The sequence below is a fragment of the Labeo rohita genome, unplaced genomic scaffold (assembly GCF_022985175.1).
Source record: "Labeo rohita strain BAU-BD-2019 unplaced genomic scaffold, IGBB_LRoh.1.0 scaffold_88, whole genome shotgun sequence".
Lineage (NCBI taxonomy): Eukaryota > Metazoa > Chordata > Actinopteri > Cypriniformes > Cyprinidae > Labeo > Labeo rohita.
Window position 1 is genome coordinate 335,768 of NW_026129832.1, and position 20,648 is coordinate 356,415.

At 33.3% G+C, this 20,648-nt stretch overlaps 3 protein-coding genes across 5 annotated transcripts; 2 read left to right on the forward strand and 1 right to left on the reverse strand.

Annotated features, from left to right (window-relative positions):
• The first annotated feature begins 1,491 nt into the window (after positions 1-1,491).
• ppp1r35 (protein phosphatase 1, regulatory subunit 35) lies at positions 1,492-6,817 on the forward strand. 2 transcript variants are annotated; one of them, XM_051105079.1, is made up of 6 exons: positions 1,492-2,171; positions 3,711-3,872; positions 4,178-4,301; positions 4,632-4,829; positions 4,907-5,040; positions 6,495-6,817. In XM_051105079.1, exons 2-6 carry the CDS (start codon positions 3,729-3,731, stop codon positions 6,672-6,674), a joined length of 780 nt encoding a protein of 259 aa, XP_050961036.1. In that variant the 5' UTR covers positions 1,492-2,171; positions 3,711-3,728; the 3' UTR covers positions 6,675-6,817. The 2 variants fall into 2 exon arrangements, with proteins under 2 accessions (XP_050961036.1, XP_050961035.1); XM_051105078.1 differs by having other exon boundaries at positions 1,496-2,171; positions 4,178-4,304.
• A 306-nt stretch (positions 6,818-7,123) lies between these two features.
• On the forward strand, positions 7,124-20,475 carry LOC127162299 (growth hormone secretagogue receptor type 1). Of its 2 annotated transcripts, XM_051105077.1 has the most exons (4): positions 7,124-8,662; positions 10,972-11,428; positions 13,217-13,519; positions 20,300-20,475. In XM_051105077.1, exons 1-3 carry the CDS (start codon positions 8,378-8,380, stop codon positions 13,513-13,515), a joined length of 1,041 nt encoding a protein of 346 aa, XP_050961034.1. In that variant the 5' UTR covers positions 7,124-8,377; the 3' UTR covers positions 13,516-13,519; positions 20,300-20,475. The 2 variants fall into 2 exon arrangements, with proteins under 2 accessions (XP_050961034.1, XP_050961033.1); XM_051105076.1 differs by lacking the exon at positions 20,300-20,475 and having other exon boundaries at positions 13,217-13,843.
• LOC127162296 (transcription factor HES-1-B) lies at positions 15,837-17,730 on the reverse strand. Its single transcript, XM_051105070.1, has 4 exons — positions 17,701-17,730; positions 17,533-17,628; positions 17,381-17,456; positions 15,837-16,018 (listed from the first exon to the last, which is right to left on the reverse strand). Exons 1-4 carry the CDS (start codon positions 17,728-17,730, stop codon positions 15,837-15,839), a joined length of 384 nt encoding a protein of 127 aa, XP_050961027.1.
• Positions 20,476-20,648: the final 173 nt, after the last annotated feature.

The following is a 20,648-nucleotide window of genomic DNA, read 5'->3' on the forward strand; positions in this document are numbered from 1 at the left end:
ACTGGTTCAGATTTAGTTGAGTTAACTCACCCTCCCTCTCTGCTAGTTGAATAATGATTGATCTGTAATGCATTACGCATCAATGACTGCTCTAATAAATAACTCTCACTACGCCGGCTGTGTGCTCGATTCACTGCAGGAATAACACAAATACGTAAACATCCTCAAAACAAGAATAAGAGAATATGCTTGAATTAAGTTGGTTTGAACTAGATTCGCTTTGACTGGAAATGATGAAAGCCCATCTCTGGCACAGGATAAAATAATAATAATAATAAAAGGACTTTTATTCTCACAATTAAGACTTTTTTATTGCAATTCTGCATTGCAAAATTGTGAGTTTATATAAAGATTTTAAGAAAGATTTTAAACAGTCAAAATTACGAGATGCTGCATCACAATTGCAAATTTATAACTCAGTTCTGAGAAGTAAAGTCAGAAATGTGAGATAAAAAGTCACAATTTACTTTTTTTTTTGTTGTTGTTTGTTTTTTTTTTTTTGTTTGTTTGTTTGTTTTTTTGTGGTGGAAACAAAATAACAGATTTGCCAGATATTGAGAATTTGAGAAATTTCAGAGATCTGAAAAAAAAAAGAAAAAAATAAATCAGAATTGCAAGATTTAAACTTGGAATTGTAAAAAAAAAAAGAAACAAGAACCATAGTTCTGAGAATTGGAAAAAAGTAACAGTTGTGAAATAAAAAGTCACATTTACCTTTATTTTATTTTATTTTATTTTTCTTTATTTCTTTATTTGTTTTTAATTCCATAGCAGAAAAGTTAAAAGTACAAAAGAAGTTCTAAATTAAAAGAAACACAGAATTATAAGAAAACAAAGTCAGAATTATGCCTATTATTATTATTTCCAGAATTAAGAGTTTATATCTTGCAACCACGAGTTTATAAAAAAAAGTCAGAATATATATATATATATATATATATATAATTATTTTTATTATTTTAATTATTATTTATTAATTATTATTTATTAATTATATATATATATATATGTATATATATATATATATATATATATTATATTATATTATATTATATTATATTATATTATATTAATTCTGTGGTGGAAATGGGTTTCCGTAGCAAAACAGCTTGTCACAATAATAAACAAACTGCCTGTTTCTTTCACTATCGCTGTAATATGTTTTTAAACGTGGATGTGAATTATGCCTATTATTATTATTTCCAGAATTAAGAGTTTATATCTTGCAACCACGAGTTTATAAAAAAAGTCAGAATATATATATAGAATATATATATATTAATTATATATATATATATATATATATATATATATATATATATATATATATATAATTATTTTTATTATTTTAATTATTATTTATTAATTATTATTTATTAATTATATATATATATATATGTATATATATATATATATATATATATATATATATATATATATATATATATATATATATATATATATATATATATATATATATATATTATATTATATTATATTATATTAATTCTGTGGTGGAAATGGGTTTCCGTAGCAAAACAGCTTGTCACAATAATAAACAAACTGCCTGTTTCTTTCACTATCGCTGTAATATGTTTTTAAACGTGGATGTGAACCAACGTTTCTTAAATTTACTAAATAAATACATATAATTATTGACTCTCACTGTTATTACTCACTTACATACGTGAAATTCCTCCATATTTTTTTTTAACTTTGAGGAAGTGTTCAAACGTATTTCTCAGGGTTTTTCCTGTATTATATTCCCACAAAGCGATTTTATCTCATTAGACATTATTCAGTATTAACCGCACTTTTCTGCACAGAAATAGAATAGTTTGTTTCATCTAATTTTATGTGTGAATATTTAAATAAATATGTTTATATCTTCGTATTGATTAAATTAAATATGTTTATCTGATATAACATGCATCTTTTGTCCGCATTTTTGTCTTGTTCCTTCAAGTCCTGCATGAAACGTTATCAGTGCGCATGCGCATCAACGTCACCTCCACCCGGAAGTGCGCCTGAGAGCGGCAGAGATGGAGGGAGTTTGAAATGATTTTAATTTCTCTCAAAATAGAGATTTTCTGAATTGATTTTCGTATATGTTGCTGTAACGCGATGTTTTTATTCCGCGCAAGAGCTGAAGTCATATTTTGAAAATAACGGTGAGTTAAAGTGTGTTTTAATATTATGTAATAACGAGATTCTAATGATTTAACGTCATTTAAAAACTTTACCTGATCATGCAAACTCTAACTAGTTAACTTAGTCTACAGTTTATAAACAATATATAAACTGTTGACCATATTTCGTGGTGTTTTGCTGAAGTACCTCATTTATTGTAAATAAAAGCAGTTGTTATGGTGTGTGTTTATATATAGCGGCTGTTAAATTTAAACTACACATACGTAAATATAAATTTCATTTTATGTGTATATAGAGAGAAAGAGACCGATATATATATATATATATATATATACACACACACACACACACACACACACACACTACCGTTCAAAAGTTCGGGGTCAGTAAGACTTGTAATAGTCTTTAAAGAAGTCTCTTATGCTCATCAAGGCTGCATTTATTTGATTAAAAATATAGAAAAAAACAGTACTATTGCAAAATGTTTTTACAATATAAAATAATGTTTTTTATTTTAACATACTTTAAAATAGAATTTATTCCTGTGATGAAAAGCTGAATTTTTATCAGCTGTTACTCCAGTCTTAAGTGTCACATGATCCTTCAGAAATCATTCTAATATGCGGATTTATTATTAGAATGATCAATGTTGGATAATATCAACAGTTGTGCTGCCAAATATTTTTTGGAACCTGTGATTTTTTTTTTTTTTTTTTCAGGATTCTTTCATGAATAACAAGTTTAAAAAGTACAGTGTTTATTCAAAATATAAATATTTTATAACAATGTAAATTATTTATTATTAACTTTTAATAAACTTTTAATTATTAACTTAATACGTCCTTGGTGAATAAAAGTATTAATTTCTTTAAAAAAAAGAAAAAAAAGAAAAAGAAACAAAAATGTACTGACCCCAAACTTTTGGACGGTAGTGTGTATATATATATATATATATATATATATATATATATATATATATATATATATATATATTTATTTATATTTTTATATATACATATATTAATTACTATTATTATTATTAATTAATGCTTTTATTTAGCAAGGATGCTTTAAATTGATCAAACGTGATGAAAAAGACATTTATAATGTTACAAAAGATTTCTATTTCACATAAATGCTGTTCTTCTGAACTTCCTATTCATCAAAGAAACCTGAAAAAAAAATCAGCTGTTCTCAACAATAATAATAATAGTAATACATGTTTTTGAGCAGGAAACCGGAATACTAGGATTATTTCTGAAGGATCATGTGACACTGAAGACTGGAGTAATGATGCTGAAAATTCAGCTTTGAAATCACAGGAATTAATTACATTTTAAATATATATTCGAATAGAAAAGAGTTATTTTAACTAGTAAAAAATAAATAAAAAAAATAAATGCAGGCTTGAGACTTAAAAAAACATTAAAAATCTTACTGTCCCCCAAAAAAAAAAAAAAACATATATACAGTATAGTTTAAATTCAGCTGCTGCTTGTAGTGTATTTCCTGGTTATTTGTGTGTATGTTGTGTTATTGATTATGTATCTCTGTGTCAGATTGATTGGATCGGATCGATGATGTCAGCAGAACCTCACATCCGTGTGGCTCCTGAACCTCTGCGGGTCGATCCGGTCCGGACCACGGAACTGGTCTGCCCCGATCTAGACCTGTCCGTCACTCTCACCCCTGAGCGACCAGCGGAGCGACGCCGCCGACAGGTTCAGTCCTGTAAAATATCATTCACGAAGAATTAAAAGCCCCTAAATACAGCAGAGATATGTTTGAACAGGTCCACATAAACCTGTCAGACTGCTGAAGACTAACCCTGTGTGTCCACTAGATGATGCTGTGGGGTTTGACTTTACACTTGATGTTGGAAATTCTTCATGGTCTTCACATTAGCTCAGGGCTTTGATTTCCAGTGAATGCATGAACTGATCAAATCTGTGCCTTCGATGCAAGTCGCTTTAGATAAAAGCGTCTGTCGGATGCATGAGCGTCTTTGTACCTGTGTGTGTTTCAGGTGCGTTTTAATGTGAGTCCACAGCGCAGCGGCCGTTCGGAGCGGGATCCCTCCATCATCACGGTGATCCCAGAACCCAGAAATCCTCAGTCAACAGCCCGCAAACCTCAAAACAAAGACAAACGTGGTAGAACAAACACAGCTGTGATTTAGTTTGATATTCTGATGAGTCATTATGAGTCAATGTCAATATTAACTGTGATAGGAAAGCTGTGATTAATCAAATTAAATTATCTTTGACTGCATAAACATGCAGAAACCCTGTTTAGAAGTCATGAAAATAATTTCACAATGCAAAAAACAGTCCTGATGTTTTTAATAATGGGGTTGTAATATCGTAAGGTGTGTCTGAACTGAGATCATTCATGAAAACAATATTAAATCTGGAGATGATTCATGTTTGCGTGTTCAGTCACGAATCGGTAACACGAGTCAGCGTGCGTTTGTTATTCAGGTCAAGAATCAGATGAAGGGAGGATCCGGGTGACGAGCGGAGAGCTGACGGATGGGGCGGAGCTAAACACCACCCTGGCGCTGAGGGCGGAGCTTCAAGAGGTGGAGAATCAGGTGTTTGATCGTGAGAAAGCCGTGAAAGAGAAACTGCAGAGTTCAAGCCTCACAAAGAACCACATCAGCAGCAAAGCAGCAGAGGGTGAGACGCCACAACGTTAGTCATTCACAATGAATTAATGCAGAAGGATGAATTGTTTTCTTCTGACTTTTCTACAGGCCTGAATTTCCCGCGCTCTCAGCACCTGTACCGGGCCTTAGTCAGCGTCAGCCTATCACGCGATCAGCTCATCAGCCAGGCGCTACAGGATAGGCCAGCGCTGACCCCGCCCACCGCCGGCCAGACCAATAAGGTCAGAGTTATGTTTGTGTCAAGTATTATGTGGTGTTTTGACCAATGAATTTAAAATCTGAGAAATAAATCTTAAAAGGTGGCAAAAGATGCTGATCTTTAATTATATTTATGATCAGTAATAATCAGAATAATCAAGTGCTGTACAGATTTTTTATTTATTTAAATATTTGTCTTATTATAATCTATATATATTTATAATAATTTATATAATTTTTTTATCTATTAATTTTATTTATATACTCATCTTTCTAATTCTGTATACACACTACCACTCAGAAGTTTGGGATCAGTGAGACTTGTAATGTTTTTAAAGACGTCTCTTATGCTCATCAAGAGCATTTATTTGATCAAAAAATTGCTAAATGTTATTACAATATACAACAATGGATTTTATTTTAATATACTTTAAAATATAATTTATTCTTGTGATGCAAAGCTGAATTTTCATCCAGTCTTCAGTGTCACATGATCCTTCAGAAATCATTCTAATATGCTGATTTATTATTAGAATGATCAATGTTGGAAACTGTTGTGCTGACAAATATTGTTTTGGAACCTGTGATTCTTTTTTTCAGGATTCTATGATGAATAACAAGTTAAAAAGAACAGCATTTATTCAAATTATAAATCTTTTCTCACAGTGTAAATCTATGCTATCCCTTTTTTTTTATTAATTTAACACATCCTTGGTAAATAAAGTATTTGTTTCTTTAAAAAAACAAAAGAAAGAGTAAAAATATACTGAACAGTAGTGTATATTGTTAGAAAAGATTTCTATTTTAAATAAATGTTTTATTTTTCAGAGAATTCTAAAAAAAAAAAAGTATCACAGATTCCAGAAAAATTGTAAGCAACAAAACTGTTTAAAAAACGTTGATAATAAATCAGTATATTAGTACGATTTCTGAAGGATCATGTGACACTGAAGACTGGAGTAACAGAATCACAGAAATAAATTCAATGTTTAATGTATATTAAAATAGAGAATGTTGTTTTACATTCAGTATTTTTGATCAAATCAACTTATTTAAAATACATTAAAATCGTACTGATCCCAAACTTTGACCTGCAGTGTTCATATATATTTTTTAATATATTTCTGTAACTTATAAATATCTATTGTATGTATTTATATTTTAATATATATTTATATACTTATTAACTTATATATATTTATCTCTATTTATTTTTATTATATATTTCTATAATATATTTGTATTTATTTCTCTCTTTTTATGCAGTAAAAACAAAATGAGATAATGAAGTACAACTAAAAAGTTAAAATATCTTTAATATCTGCCCTCTCTAATTTTCTCCTTTTATGGAATTGTATGTGCTGTTCATTTAAGGTTATTTTATCAACTCTACACTGTTTTCATGAAGTGTGAAGCCAGTATATGATGTAGTGTAAGTAGCCCATGTTTGTGTTCACTGTGGTTTTTGTGTGTGTAGTTCCCGTCTCAGCCACTAGAGGCTCCTGATCTGCTGCCGTTCTACAGTCCTGACAAGCTACTCAGAGAGACCCCTCTGTTGCCAGGCGACAGCATCCCTCTGCCCCGCCCACGGCCTGTACCTAGACCCGCCCACACAACCTTTCACCTACATCATCGGCACAAACTCTGGGAGTCATGAACTCTGTGTGAGAGAGAGAGAGTGTGTGTGTGTGTGTGTGTGTGTGATTCATATTGTAAGCTTTACTGTATAATAATGTGTTTTTTTTAGCCTAACATGAATTAATATAATAGCAATAAATTTGGGATTATTTAAATGTTAAATTGGCTCTGAGTAAATACACAAACACACTTTATTTGCTCAAAGAAATCTTCTGCACCGCAGCTTAATGTTCACCAGGGTTAGTCATTAAAACAATCAATCCACAAATTAATTACCGTGAGTCGACAAGAGCACAGACATCATGAGCTGATTTCCCTGCTCGTCTGCGCTGAATGTTTACAAGTGTGAATGTAAGGAAAAAATCTTTTTTTTCACATTTAGAAATATAAAAATTAGTATCATTATCATTTTTTGCAGTTTTCATAATTAAGCTCATTAACCCCCATATTCAGTTCGATAACACTACTTGACGTCTTTATATATATAATGCATTATAAAAGCATTTTAATGCATTAATAATGACTTGTAATGATGCACCTTATAATGCATTGTAAAAGCTCATGAATAATCAAGTTTAGAAAATAAAATTAAAACACGACAACCAGTTTTTAAACATAATACTGAATCGACAAATATTGTTATGCATTTTAACTTTGCTTACGATTAGAAACATTCATTATAACATACATAATGAATATGTTTATAATGCATTATGCATAAAAGCTTTAAGTAAAGTGTTACGGTGAATTATTTTGTTGATTATACAAACTGAGTACTATACAAATACTAATATAGTTTATACTTTGCACTCCGTATGCAAATTTACACAATTTAAATCTTATGTTTATGGCATTACTGTAGTAAAAATGAGATTTATGTTCATTAGGAAGGTTTAAACATTCTAAATCGTCATGAAATTAAAGTATTTACGTTTCATTTCATGCCATAAACTATAGTATTACTGCATATGCTACTGTAGTTTGTGCTTACTGTACATGCAAAGTTTCTTTGCACTTTTAATATATTTACATGGTGTTTATAAAAATTAGATTTTCAGGTTTGAAATGCTCAAGAAATGCATGAACTGGGTTTCATTTCTTTGTACATACACTGTCTATTTTTATCTTTTTGGTAGCATTCCCGTTAGTTAATGCCTTAACTAACCCGCATCATTGTGTTTGTCACAATATTTATTAATTTACTAATATTTTAGTATTATATTTGAGTTTGTGTTAGCTCAGGTCCATTAAATACTAATAACAGATGCCAATTTTTATTTGAATGTGTTAGTAAATGCTGAAATCAACATTGGCTAAGAAAACATGATTTAAAAGTCTAATGTAGTTAACTCATCTTATTAAGTCAAATCTTTTTGTAAGGTGTTTTTCTTTTGCGTTTGATATTTTTGATTTGGGGTGAGTTATGAGCAGGAGCGGTCGGCGTGGGTGTGACGGAGAGATCGGCGTGTTCCTCCTGTGTTCCTCTGAATGTTCAAGCAGCTGTAAGTGAGTGTGATTGAGTGAATTCGATCTGTTCCTGTGCTGTCGGAGGTGGCTCTGATGTCCAGCGGTGGGCGGCACAGAACAGGAGCGAGAGGCGACCGTCCTCACCGCTCATTCAATACCCGTCCTGCAGCTCTGTGCTCAACACCATGTGGACCATCATGATGATGATGATGAAGAAGAAGGAGCCGTGGCGGCTCTGAGCTTTCTTCCAGAGACATGGACGTGCTGGAAGGTTCCGGATCTGGATTCGAGTCTGGATCCGGGTCGGGTTGGAACCACTCGGACTGGGAGGAAGACCAGTCGCTCTTCACCGACACCGAGCTGGTGGTGTTAACGACGCTGTGTGTGCCGCTGCTGCTGCTCGGCCTGCTGGGAAACGCCCTGACCATTCTGGTGGTGTGGCGACGCCCACAAATGAGAAGCACCACCTACCTGTACCTGAGCAGCATGGCCGTATCAGACATCCTCATCCTGCTGCTGATGCCTCTGGATCTCTATAAGGTATTTCAGCGCTGACCTGATGTTTCACGCGATTGTTAAAAAGCTTGTTGGGTTCTAGTATCCAACTGTATCATGTGACACATCAGCCTTCCCATTGGTTGCCGTAACAAATGTTGCTGGTCATTTGCACATCGTAAAGTTCTGCTCAACTGTGGCGTTTCCAAATCGCTGCTAATGGTCGTCAGGTTTCTGTTCGTGTGTATTATTAGTCGAAGTATTATTTTCTCACAAATTTGAGTACAGTTACAGTTCGGACTTTTTCTTGCAACTCTGAGGATAAAAAGTCAGAATTGCAACATTGACTCACAATTGTGACAAATCTGAATTGTGAGGAAAAAATTGCAAGCATCTTTTCTTTATTATTATTCTGTGGTGGAAATTAAAAACAACCAATGCAAGATATAAATCTGAAACTGCAAGAACAAAATTCTGGGTTTATATATTTTTTGCAATTCTAAGGAATTGCAACAATACGACAGTTTTTTAGTGCCGCATTAAAACATTTAAAAATCTACAATTATGAGATTAAAGTCGTAATATTTTGAGAATAGTCTAAATATTTAACAGTTTTGAGAATGAAGTTGAAATATTTCTAGAATAAAATCAAAATGTTTCAAGAATAAAGTCAAAATTATGAGAATGAAGTCGATGTTTCGAGGATAAAGTTGAAAATTCGAGAATAAAGTCAATGTTTTGTAGCATTTGGGTCAATCAGACACACAAGTGTTCATTAGATTTACTAAATCAGTTTTTCATTGAATTAACAAATAATCACAGACCTCCTCATTCAAGCCAAAACACCGGCTGCCGGGACGTCTCCAATGGCCCACCAGGCCCCTGGTTACCATGGCAACCAGAGTACCTCGGCCAGATCAGATAAACTTTACAACCTACAAGTATGTAGAGAGAATCTTCCCCTAAAACAGAAACATACTGCTATAGAAAAATGAATACTTTTATTCATTCACAAACAAACTTATCTTTGACCTTCCCATCACACATAGCCCCAGGTCATTGTTTACGGTGTTACTGCCGTAACTTAGATCTTAGATTTTTTATTTTTTTTTCTACGACAGTGACACGCATTTACGAGAACAAAGTTTTTATCATGCAGTTGTGACACAATATGACTTTTTCTGATAAAGTCAGAACTGTCTTTTCCCCTAAAGTTGTGTGTTTATATCTCACAGTTCTGGCTTCAGATCTCGAAATTCTGTCGAAAGTCAGAATTGTGAAAAACTACAAAATACTACTTACTATAGAAATAGTACAAAAAAAAAAATCTAACTTTTTCCTCACAATTGCAAGTTTATATATTGCAATTCAGACTTTTTTTTCCTCTGAACTCTAAGTTTACATCTTGCAACTCTCAATTTGTTTCCACCGTGGGAAATAAAAAAAAGTTAATGGCGGCTTTTTTCTCTCAATTCTGATTTTTCACATAAAATCTAATTTGCAATATATAAACTTGCAAATCTTAGAAAAAAAGTCGAGATTGCAAGATATAATTCCACAGAATTCTGACCTTTTTTAAATTAAGATTCTGAGATTATATCTTGCATTTGTTTTTGTTTTTTTTTCCATCACAGAATACAATTTTTTTTAAAAAAGGTAACTGCGACTTTTTATCTCACAGTTCTTACCTTTTTTTCACAATTGTAAATTTGTTTCTGACAGTTCAGACTTTTCTACTCAGAAGTGCAAATTTACATCTCGCAATTCTGACTTTGTTTCTGCCACAGGATTAAAAAAATTCCAAAATAAGAGTATTTTGTCTCAAAATTCTGATTTCTCATATCAACTCAAAATTGTTATACATGCTCACAAATCTTAGGAGAAAAGTCAGAATTGTGAGAATATCTTGCAATTTATATCTCACAATTCTGTTCTTTTGTTTCCACCACAGAATAAAAAAAATTGACTTTTTGTATCAAAATCTTTTTTTTTTTTTTTTTTTTGTAGCAGTTGTAAATTTGTCTCTCACAATTCTCTTTTTTTTTCTCAGAAATGCACATTTATATCTTGCAAGACTTTATATCTTAATTCTGAATTTATATCTCGCAATTCTGACTTTTTTTGCCACAGAATAAAAAATAAAAATGGCAGTTGTGACTTTTTATCTCACAATTTGTACTTTTTACTGTCTCACAAGTGTGCACACTAGTGTGCAGTATGATTTAATTAGTCATGAGAGGCAAGGTGCTTTGTGTCTTGTATCGAGCCAAACAATCGAACATGGACCTGGTGTTTGTAGTTTCCCGTGTTTTTTGGTAACGTGTATTAACGTATGTTGTTGTTTGCTTTTACAGTTGTGGAGGTTTCGTCCGTGGCTGCTGGGCGACGCCGTGTGCAAGCTGTCGATGTTTGTGGGCGAATGCTGCACGTTCTCGTCGATCCTGCACATGACGGCTCTGGGGGCGGAGCGATACCTGGCCGTCTGCTTCCCGCTCCGCGCGCGCTTGCTGGTCACCAGGGGGCGTGTCCGCGTGCTGATCGCGGGGCTGTGGGGCGTGGCCATGCTCAGCGCGGGGCCGGTGTTTGCTTTGGTGGGGGTGGAGCAGTTTGAGGGCGGAGCCAGCGAGTGCCGCTGCACGCAGTACGCGCAGACCTCCGGCCTTCTGAAAGCCATGCTGTGGCTCTCCAACCTCTACTTCATCTGCCCGCTCACCATCCTGTCGCTCCTGTACGGCCTGATCGCCCGCCGCCTGCACCTGCGCGCGCACACGCACCGGGACAAAACGCACCGCCAGACCCTCCGCATGATGGGTGAGGATTATGGGTCATAATTTGATGTCGAATCCTTAAAGTAGTTCACCATTATACACTCAGTTATTTTAGTTTTACTCACTTTGTTGTGTTGTGTTTTTTTGTCATCTCTATTAGTTATTTTTGTTGAATATATCTGTATAGTTTTTAGTATTTTTTTTTGTATTTTTTGTTTTAGTTAATTTAGTACATCAAGTTAAGCTAAACAAAAAAAGTTGCTTTGGCAACTAGCTGAAATCATTTTGTTTTATTTTATTTTATTTTATATCAGTTAAATTTAATTTCATTGAACAAAAAAAGTCTTTTTTTAGTTAATTTTTGTTATATATGTATTTTTTATTTTATTTTTACTTTAGTTTAAATTAAAGTTTTAATTAAATTTGCAAGTTTCAATTAAAATGATTTCTTTCAAGTAACAAAAACTGTTTTTGTTAAATATGTATTCGTAGTTTTAATTATTTTATTATTATTATTATTATTATTTGGAAAATAGCTAAACAATTTTAAATGTTTTTATTTTATTTCTGTTTATTAAAATGAAATGATTTCATATATCTTATCAGTATTATTTTATGAATTATGTATATATAGTTTTGATTTTTCTAATTTTAGTCTTAGTTATTTTAGTTAAACTAAATGAAAATTTGTTACTTGGCAACTAGTTGAAATAATTTTATTCTTTTTTTATTTTATTTTATTAATTTGATTTCATGTAACAAAAATAGTCTTTTTTGGTTATTTTTGTTATATATGTATTTTTTATTTTAGTTTTAGTTATTTTTAGTTTAAGTTAAACTAAATTAAAATTATTTCTTTCAAGTAACAAAAACAGTTTGTGTTAAATATGTCTCTGTAGTTTTTATTATTATTATTAGGAAACTAGCTGAAATAAGTTTTAAAGGTGCTTTTGCTATTTTTTTTTATTTCAGTGTTTATTTTTTTCAAGCAACAACGTTTTTGTCATTTTTATTACCTACAGTATTATTTTATGAGTTATGTCTATATAGTTTTTATTTTTCTCATTTTAGTTTGTTATTTTAGTAAGTGAATGAAAATGAGTTGCTTTGGCAGTTGGCTGAAATAATTTTATTAATTAAAAAAAAATAGTTAATGTTTATTTGATTTATAACAAATATGTAAAAAAAAATTAGTTTTAGTTATTTCAGTACAAGTTAAACTAAATAAAATGAGTTGCTTTGACAACTAGCTAAAATATTGTCATATACTTTTTAATTTCATTTAGCATTTTTTTTAGTGACAACTGTTTTTGTTAAATTACTTTTTTTAGTTATTATTTTTTAGAGTTATATTTGTACATCAAGTCAAGCTAAATGAAAATTAAAGTAAATGAAACTAAATGAAAGTTGCTGTTTTTTGTTTTTGTTTTTTATCTATATATTTTTTTTTTTTTTTTTTTTTTCAAAAAAGTTTTTGTAAGTTTTATTAGCTACAGTATTATTTTATTAGTTATGTCTGTAGTTTTTATATTTCTCATTTTAGTTGAACTAAGTGAAAATTAGTTGCCTTGGAAATTAGTTGAAATAAAACAAATATTACCTTTTTATATTGTATTTATCTCAATTAACTGTTATTTCAAGTACAAAAATTGTTTGGTTTTCTTTATAATGTATTCTAGTTTTAGTTGACTATAGTAACCCTGCATCAAACCAGTAGGATGTTGTAAAGTAAACGAATGCCAGATTGCGTAAATGAAGAGAGAGTTTTCGTTTTTAGGTGAACTGTTCCTCTGAAGTGTATCTGAATGTTGTGCTGTTGTTTTGTCGGCAGTGGTGATCGTGCTGGTGTTCATCTTGTGCTGGCTGCCGTTCCACGTGAGCCGGACGCTGTTTTCGGTCTCGGACTCGAGCGGTCAGCTGTATTACATCAGTCAGTACTTTAATCTGGTGTCTTTAGTGCTGTTTTACGTCAGCGCCGCTGTGAATCCTCTGCTGTATAACATCATGTCCGCTCGCTACCGCGCCAACGTCCTCGCCATGCTGCGGCTGACGGTGGGCTCCACGGACGAGCTGCGCCACAGGGCCCGCACCTCCCCGCTGACCGCCTCTCACTCCAGCACACACTTCTGACCGCGTGAGTGTGTTTGTTAGGCTCGAAACAAACTACAAGACTCTAGAAGAAACCACTGAGGTTTGTTACGGCCACATGAATGCAGTATATCTGTGGGATCTGGCCGAGCACGTTCATGTTTACTTTTTGCATTACTTGTGTTCATCTGTGTATTTAGGGTCGGCACTGTCCCTTCTGCCACCTGCAGATCAATTACAGAATATCTGCAAATGGACAGAGCGTCAGTGAGCCTTTTAGCAACACTAGATATATTTAATGTGTGTTTGAATTGTATTTATTGTGCTGGACAGGGCTTATGTCATGGATATTGAATAAAAGGCTGCTCTTTGTGACGCTGTGATGTGTTTTATGAAAGCAGTAGTGCTTTGAGGATGAAGCAGCTGCTGCTGCTGCTTTGTGACGAGATGATTGATCATTTACAGACACTGCTTTTATGGATCACACATGTGAATGTCAGGTAAAGTTTAACTTGTTACTTTAGTTTATGTACTTCTAATAAGGTATTTTTATTTATTTCAATGTGGATATGTCAACAGCGTATTATATCATTTTATTCTGAGTTTGTCTAAGTTTATTCTAAGTCAGTCCTAAACCAATAAATAGAACCAAATAGAGCAGAGATAATAAATATAAGACTGTATTCTTCTTATTCACCCACTGGTAATAATTAGACTATTCATTTATTTTTGGAAACTCAAATAATAAAATATATTAAAATAGAAAATAACCCTAAAAAGCAGCCGGAGGTGTGTCAGATCAAGTGTCGCATAAAAATAAATTGACATAATTGTAAAAACTGAAAATGATAAATTGGAGAATTATGAAAAGAGTTGAAATGACACATGTGACCCTGGAGCACAAAACCAGTCACGGGTATATTTGTAGCAATAACCAAAAATACACTGTATGGGTCAAAATTATTGATTTTTTTCTTTTATGCCAAAAATCATTGGTATGTTAAGCAAAGATCATGTTCCATGAAGATATTTTGTAAATTTCCTACCGTAAACATAATCTTATTTTTGATTAGTAATATGCATTGCTAAGAACTTCATTTGGACAACTTTAAAGGTGATTTTCTCAGTATTTAGATTTTTTTTTTAGCACTCTCAGATTCCAGATTTTCAAATAGTTGAATCTCAACCAAATATTGTCCTATCATAACAAACCATACATAAATGGAAAGTTTATTTATTCAGCTTTCATACGATGTTTCAAATCTCATTTTCTTAAAATTGACTGGTTTTGTGGTCCGGGGTCACACATGTGTTAGATCTAGAGATACTCAGTATTTTTCCCCTGCAACTATCCACAAAAAAAAAATAAAAAGAATAATCTTCTCTAGTAATCTTTTATCCCAAAAATCATTAGTGTATTACATCATGTTCCATGAAGATATTTTGTAAATTTCCTACCATAAATATATCAAAACTTAATTTTTGATTAGTAATATGCTTCATTTGGACAACTTTAAAGGTGATTTTTTTCAATATTTAGATTTTTTTTCCAACCTTTAGATTCCAGATTTTCAAATAGCTGTATCTCACCAAATATTGTTCTATCCTAACAAACCATACGTCAATGGAAAGCTTATTTAGCTTTATTTATTTATTTCAGATGATTTATAAATATAAATTTAAAAAAAAAAATGGCTCTTATGACTGGTTTTGTGGTTCAGGGTCACATATGAGGGTGAATAAATGATGAGAGAATGATCATTTTAGTTGAACTATCTCTATAAACCACTAAGATTTAGCTGATTGACGACATTTTTATTTAATAACTGTTGTTATAATCGCCAACGACAATCAGATCTAGCGGTCAGTGCTAGCATGACATTAAACAACCCAGTTACCTTTTGTTCAGAAACGCAGTTTTAAAACGAACTTTTGAATTTTAAACTTCCAAATATCAAACTACGGAAGAAATAACAGAATTTCAAAATAAAAATAAAAACACTTTCGTACCTCAAAATCTGTTTTTGTTGACCTTTTCTCGTGAGGTGATTTTTTTTTTCCCGCTTCTTCATATTTCAGACTCTGCGCGGGAACCTTACTGCGCAAGCGCTGAGTGTGAGTTTTTATTCCAATCAGATTGTGAGTCTGCTATTATTGTTTAATTTTGACTATAAGTTACGCATTTTTTAATAGTTAAATTTCTAACAGAGCCGAATATTTTGCATTTTCATCGTCCTGAATTAAGCAGACACACAGAAATGAGTTGAAATCATTTTATTTACACGAATTCTTATTGAAGTGCTCAAGACAGATTAACGGACAGAACTAAACTCGTCATATAAATACAGAGCATTTGTCCGATTTCAGCTCCAGGGTCTCCAGACGCATGTAGTGTGTGTGAGTGGATCCGGGTTCGGTGAGGTGTCGGGTCGGTCCCGGTGTTCGGCGCTCGGCCGTCGGTGCTGTAGCGCGTCTGTGGTGCTGAAGAAGCGCGTGATTTCCCGCACACACGCCGCGTATCCCGCGCAGAACCGACTCCACTCATCTGACACAGCCAAACACAACCGTTTTCAAAAGATTACACATGCTCTATTATATTTTTTCTCTATGTTAATTTTATTTTTTACTTTCGTGTTTGATAACATGTATTATAATCAATTCATTAACTTTATATTAAAAATTATTTAATTATTAGGTTGGCTTGAGAAAGCCAACCTACTGATCTGCTACTTAAGCTTATTATTATTATTCTTAGCCAAAATTTCTGAATGCTACTCCTCCTAGAGCTTTAAAACTGGGAAAAATCCCATAGACTTACATTGACGGAATGTTCAAATGAGCAACACTATTCAAACTCCAACTGTCAAAACTCCCAGAATCCTTTGAGACTCAATCAAACTTCCCTTCTATGTACTGTATTTCTAATCCACTTAAACTCATCTATCTATCTATCTGTCTGTCTATCACTAGCCAAACTAGAGTCATGCTAGTAGCCTGCCAATCATGTTACATGCTAGCAACATGCTAGTAACTTGCTAATCATGCTAGAAACATGCTAGCAACATGCTGATAATGGTAAAAACATGCTAGCAACTTGCTAATCATGTTAGAAACAGACTAGCAACATGCTAGTAACTTGCTAATCATGCTAGAAACATGCAACATGCTAACAACTTGTTAATCATGTTAGAAACATGGTAGCAACATGCTAATCATGTTAGAAAAATGCTAGCAACTTGCTAATCATGTTACAAACATGCTAGCAACATGCTAATCATGCTAGAAACATGGTAGCAACATGCTAATAATGCTAAAAACATGCTAGCAACTTGCTAATCATGTTAGAAACATGCTAGCAACATGCTAATCATGCTAGAAAAATGCTAGCAACATGGTAATCATGCTAGAAACATGCTAGCAACATGCTAATAATGTTAAAAAAATGCTAACAACTTGCTAATCATGCTAGAAACATGTTAGAAAAATGATAATCATGTTAGAAACATGCTAGCAACATGCTAATCATGCTAGAAATATGGTAGCAACTTGGTAATCATGCTAGCAACATACTAGCAACATGCTAGTCATGCTAGAAACATGCTAGCAACTTGCTAATCATGCTAGAAACATGCTAGCAACATGCTAATAATGCTAAAAACATGCTAGCAACTTGCTAATCATGCTAGAAACATGCTAGCAACATGCTAATCATGCTAAAAACATGCTAGCAACTTGTTAATCATGCTAGCAACATGCTAACAACTTCCTAATCATGCTAGAAACATGGTAACATTTTCAACTTTTAAAACTTTTCAAACTTTCTGGTTCAGCTTTCTCAGGCCAATCTAAAGTTTGTCTTGACAAACTTTACTATCTAGTTACTAATAATATTCTGTGAATTTTTTACCTGTTGAAAGCGCGCGCAGGTGTCGTACGGTAAACTCCAGAATTTCTGCTTTTTCCAATTTAGATGATTGACTGCTCTAAAAAAACGGTTTAGAGAATTAAAATAAGAATTTTAAAATAAATTACATTTAGGAGTTTTACGCTCGTGCTCACCGTGGTTGCGCGGGCTTGAATGAGCAGCGCGCGCAGCTCTCTGATGCACGCGTTAATGCGCGCGCGCCTCCGTCGCTCCATCAGCGGTTTGGAGATCTAAGAAAAGGAAACTCACAATTTAAACACGACAAACTAATATGTAAACGCGAACTATAGCATGACATTTACCTTAGATTTGCGCTGTGAAATGCCGCTCATTTCAGAAGCAATTTGACGTGATTAAACTCTCGTAAAAATCTCTTCTCAGAAAATTCAGAAGCGCTTCGTTTTCAAGTGGTTTAAACTCTAAATATCGCTCTTCTCTCTGTCCGAGTCTCCGGTGCCGTTATATGACCCGCGGAGAACAAAAGTCGAGTGTTGGTTTCCGCCCAGATCTGTGGGTGGTAAAGTGTGTGTGTTTTATTCATAAGGGTTTAATCTGCGGCCTCTTAAAGCCGGGATTAAAGCGGCTCTGATCTGTCAGTCAGCTGTGATTGACGGACAAGGGAAGATCCGTCAACAGAGACTCCGTTTCAGCTCGAGTGCAACTTCACCACTGTTTCATGTGCCTGAATTACTAGAGAAGATTATTCTTTTTAGTTTTTTGTGGATAGTTTTGGGGGAAAAAATACTGAGTATCTCCAGATCTAACACACATGTGACCCAGGACCACAAAACCAGTCAATTTTATGAAAATGAGATTTGAAACATCATCTGAAAGCTGAATAAATAAACTTTCCGTTGATGTATGGTTTGTTATGATAGGACAATATTTGGAAAATCAAAATATTGAGGAAATCACCTTTAAAGTTGTCTAAATGAAGTTCTTGACAATGCATATTACTATATTATATCAAAAATAAGCTTATATTTACGGTAGGAAATTTACAAAATATCTTCATGGAACATGATCTTTGCTTAACATACTAATGATTTTTGGCATAAAAGAAAAAAATCTATAATTTTGACCCATACAATGTATTGTTGACATATACTATGACTGGTTTTGTCATCCAGGGACACATGTGTATATAAATTGAGAGACTGTGTCTCAAATCACAGTCCATTTCTGATGAGCTTCGGGTTCCTGGATTGGTTTATTTGGAACCGATGATTCCTGAAGACTCAGTGTTGTGATGCTGCCAGTTTGATCACTTGCTTGTTTAATTTCCTCTGATCTGTGGGTGTTTTAACCTGACCTCACAAGACAATCGAATTATTATTTTATGTTTTGTGGCATTTATTTTTGCCATTTTTTGTACAAATTTTGTACTTCATACAAAATGTATGATTATAGAAATAGTAAACATGAAGATTTCCCTCTGAAAACACAGTCATCACTGGAACGTAGGCAGAAAACGTACAATGTAAATGGTTATGAATTTAGATTGTGTTTGAATTTTAAAAAAATCTGCGAAGTGATTGTTTAAATTAAAACTTTTGAACTTTTACATTTGGTCCCCTTGCAAACAAAAAGCTGAAGTGTGCGGTTTAAGTAGGCGGTGTGGGGTGTTTTGAGACGCAGACTCTCACGGCCGGAGGTCTGCATGTGATTGTGGGAAACAGAAAGAGAACATGCTCCATACATCAGATCTTTAAATTAAGTCCGGCCCGCCACGCCTCCACAGCACACGACAAACACCACAGTCAACCACACACACACACACACACACACACACACACACACATTTCCACCTGCTGCACCAAAACACTAGACATTTACTATATGAACGTTCACTTTTTCCATTGGCTTCTGGATTGTATGGATGAAATCAGTTCTGTGAACAACAAAATCTTATGATTCTTACTTGTTTTGTTTATCAAGACAGTCCTAAATCAACACAACTTGAAGCCTGAATACAATCAGTATTTGTAAAAAGCTATTGGTTCAACAACTCTATTTCAAAACAGTAAAAAATTGAGATAAAAGTGTTAAAAAAAAAACGTCCTGACAAGTTGAGTAAACTCACTAGTGTTTTTTTACTGATGTAATGTTGTAGAATGTGATAAACAGTTCTTATTTCTGGCATTTAACCAAAACCCATTCAAAACCCCATTGCCTCTTCAATAGTTGTTTTTACTAAATTATGCTGCTTTTTTGTTCTCCAGTGCAAACACCTTATTGATTTTGTCTAACCACAAACATATTAAAGCATAATTTGTTTGTGAAGCTTTGAATAGAACACACAATCTCAGATGTGTGAGCCTGATCCACAAAACCAGTGATAAGGGTCCATTTTTTGAAACTGAGATTTATACATCTTCTGAAAGCTGAATAATAAAGTCTTTTAGGATAGGACAATATTTGTCTGAGATACAACTATTTGAAAATCTGGAATCTGAGGGTGCAAAAAAATCAAAATATTGAGAAAATCACCTTTAAAGTTGTCCAAATGAAGTTCTTAGCAATGCATATTACTAATCAGAAATTAAGTTTTGATATACTTACGGTAGGAAATTTACAAAATATCTTTAAGGAACATGATCTTTACTTAATATGCTAATGATTTTTGGTATAAAAGAAAAATTGGTAAGTTTTACCTATACAATGTATTTTTGGCTACTGCTACAAATATACCCGTGATACTTAAGGGTCACATATTAATTTGGCAGTGCTCTTTTGTAAAGCTGTTTTGAAACTACACATCAGTTAAGCGCTGTAACTCATGCTTGGCTATGCAAAGTAGATTTATTCAGCTAAATTTAATGTTAATAATTGTATCAAGCAAATCAACTTTATTTTGTAGTGCTCTCACTAGTTTTGTGTGTGTGTGTGTGTTTCCCACAGTGCCGTTCAGGAGTAAATCCAGATTAGAGTCAGACGGATGAATGAATGGATGGATGGATGGATGAATAGCATCACGAGAGTCTCTTCATCCGTTTGTCTGTGCTCATCTCTTCTTCTCAAGAGAGAACGTGTGACGCTCTTCAGCTGAAGGACTCGCTCTCAGACGCTGCTTTGGGAAAAACTGCCTCGTGTTGAAATAAAAAAGATGCACTGAACTCAAAGACAGAACCAAACTGAAGCTCTGTGTGCACTTTTCATACAAGAGTTTTGAAATGTTCAAATTTGTTTAAAGAGGCATCTGTGGAATCAAATTTATAAGTCAAGCCTTCCCTTTTTATTAATTTTTGAA

Bases quoted from the DNA above. Each gene is read 5' to 3' on its own strand.
- ppp1r35 (XM_051105078.1), top strand. From the start codon at position 3,729: ATGATGTCAGCAGAACCTCACATCCGTGTGGCTCCTGAACCTCTGCGG. The intron at 4,305-4,631 runs GTAGAACAAACA...TTTGTTATTCAG, and splicing joins TCAAAACAAAGACAAACGTG to GTCAAGAATCAGATGAAGGG. The intron at 4,830-4,906 runs GTGAGACGCCAC...ACTTTTCTACAG, and splicing joins CAGCAGCAAAGCAGCAGAGG to GCCTGAATTTCCCGCGCTCT.
- LOC127162299 (XM_051105077.1), top strand. From the start codon at position 8,378: ATGGACGTGCTGGAAGGTTCCGGATCTGGATTCGAGTCTGGATCCGGG. The intron at 8,663-10,971 runs GTATTTCAGCGC...TTGCTTTTACAG, and splicing joins TGCCTCTGGATCTCTATAAG to TTGTGGAGGTTTCGTCCGTG. The intron at 11,429-13,216 runs GTGAGGATTATG...TTTTGTCGGCAG, and splicing joins CCAGACCCTCCGCATGATGG to TGGTGATCGTGCTGGTGTTC.
- LOC127162296 (XM_051105070.1), bottom strand. From the start codon at position 17,730: ATGAGCGGCATTTCACAGCGCAAATCTAAG. The intron at 17,629-17,700 runs GTAAATGTCATG...TCCTTTTCTTAG, and splicing joins TTTCACAGCGCAAATCTAAG to ATCTCCAAACCGCTGATGGA. The intron at 16,019-17,380 runs GTAAAAAATTCA...TGGCTGTGTCAG, and splicing joins CCTGCGCGCGCTTTCAACAG to ATGAGTGGAGTCGGTTCTGC.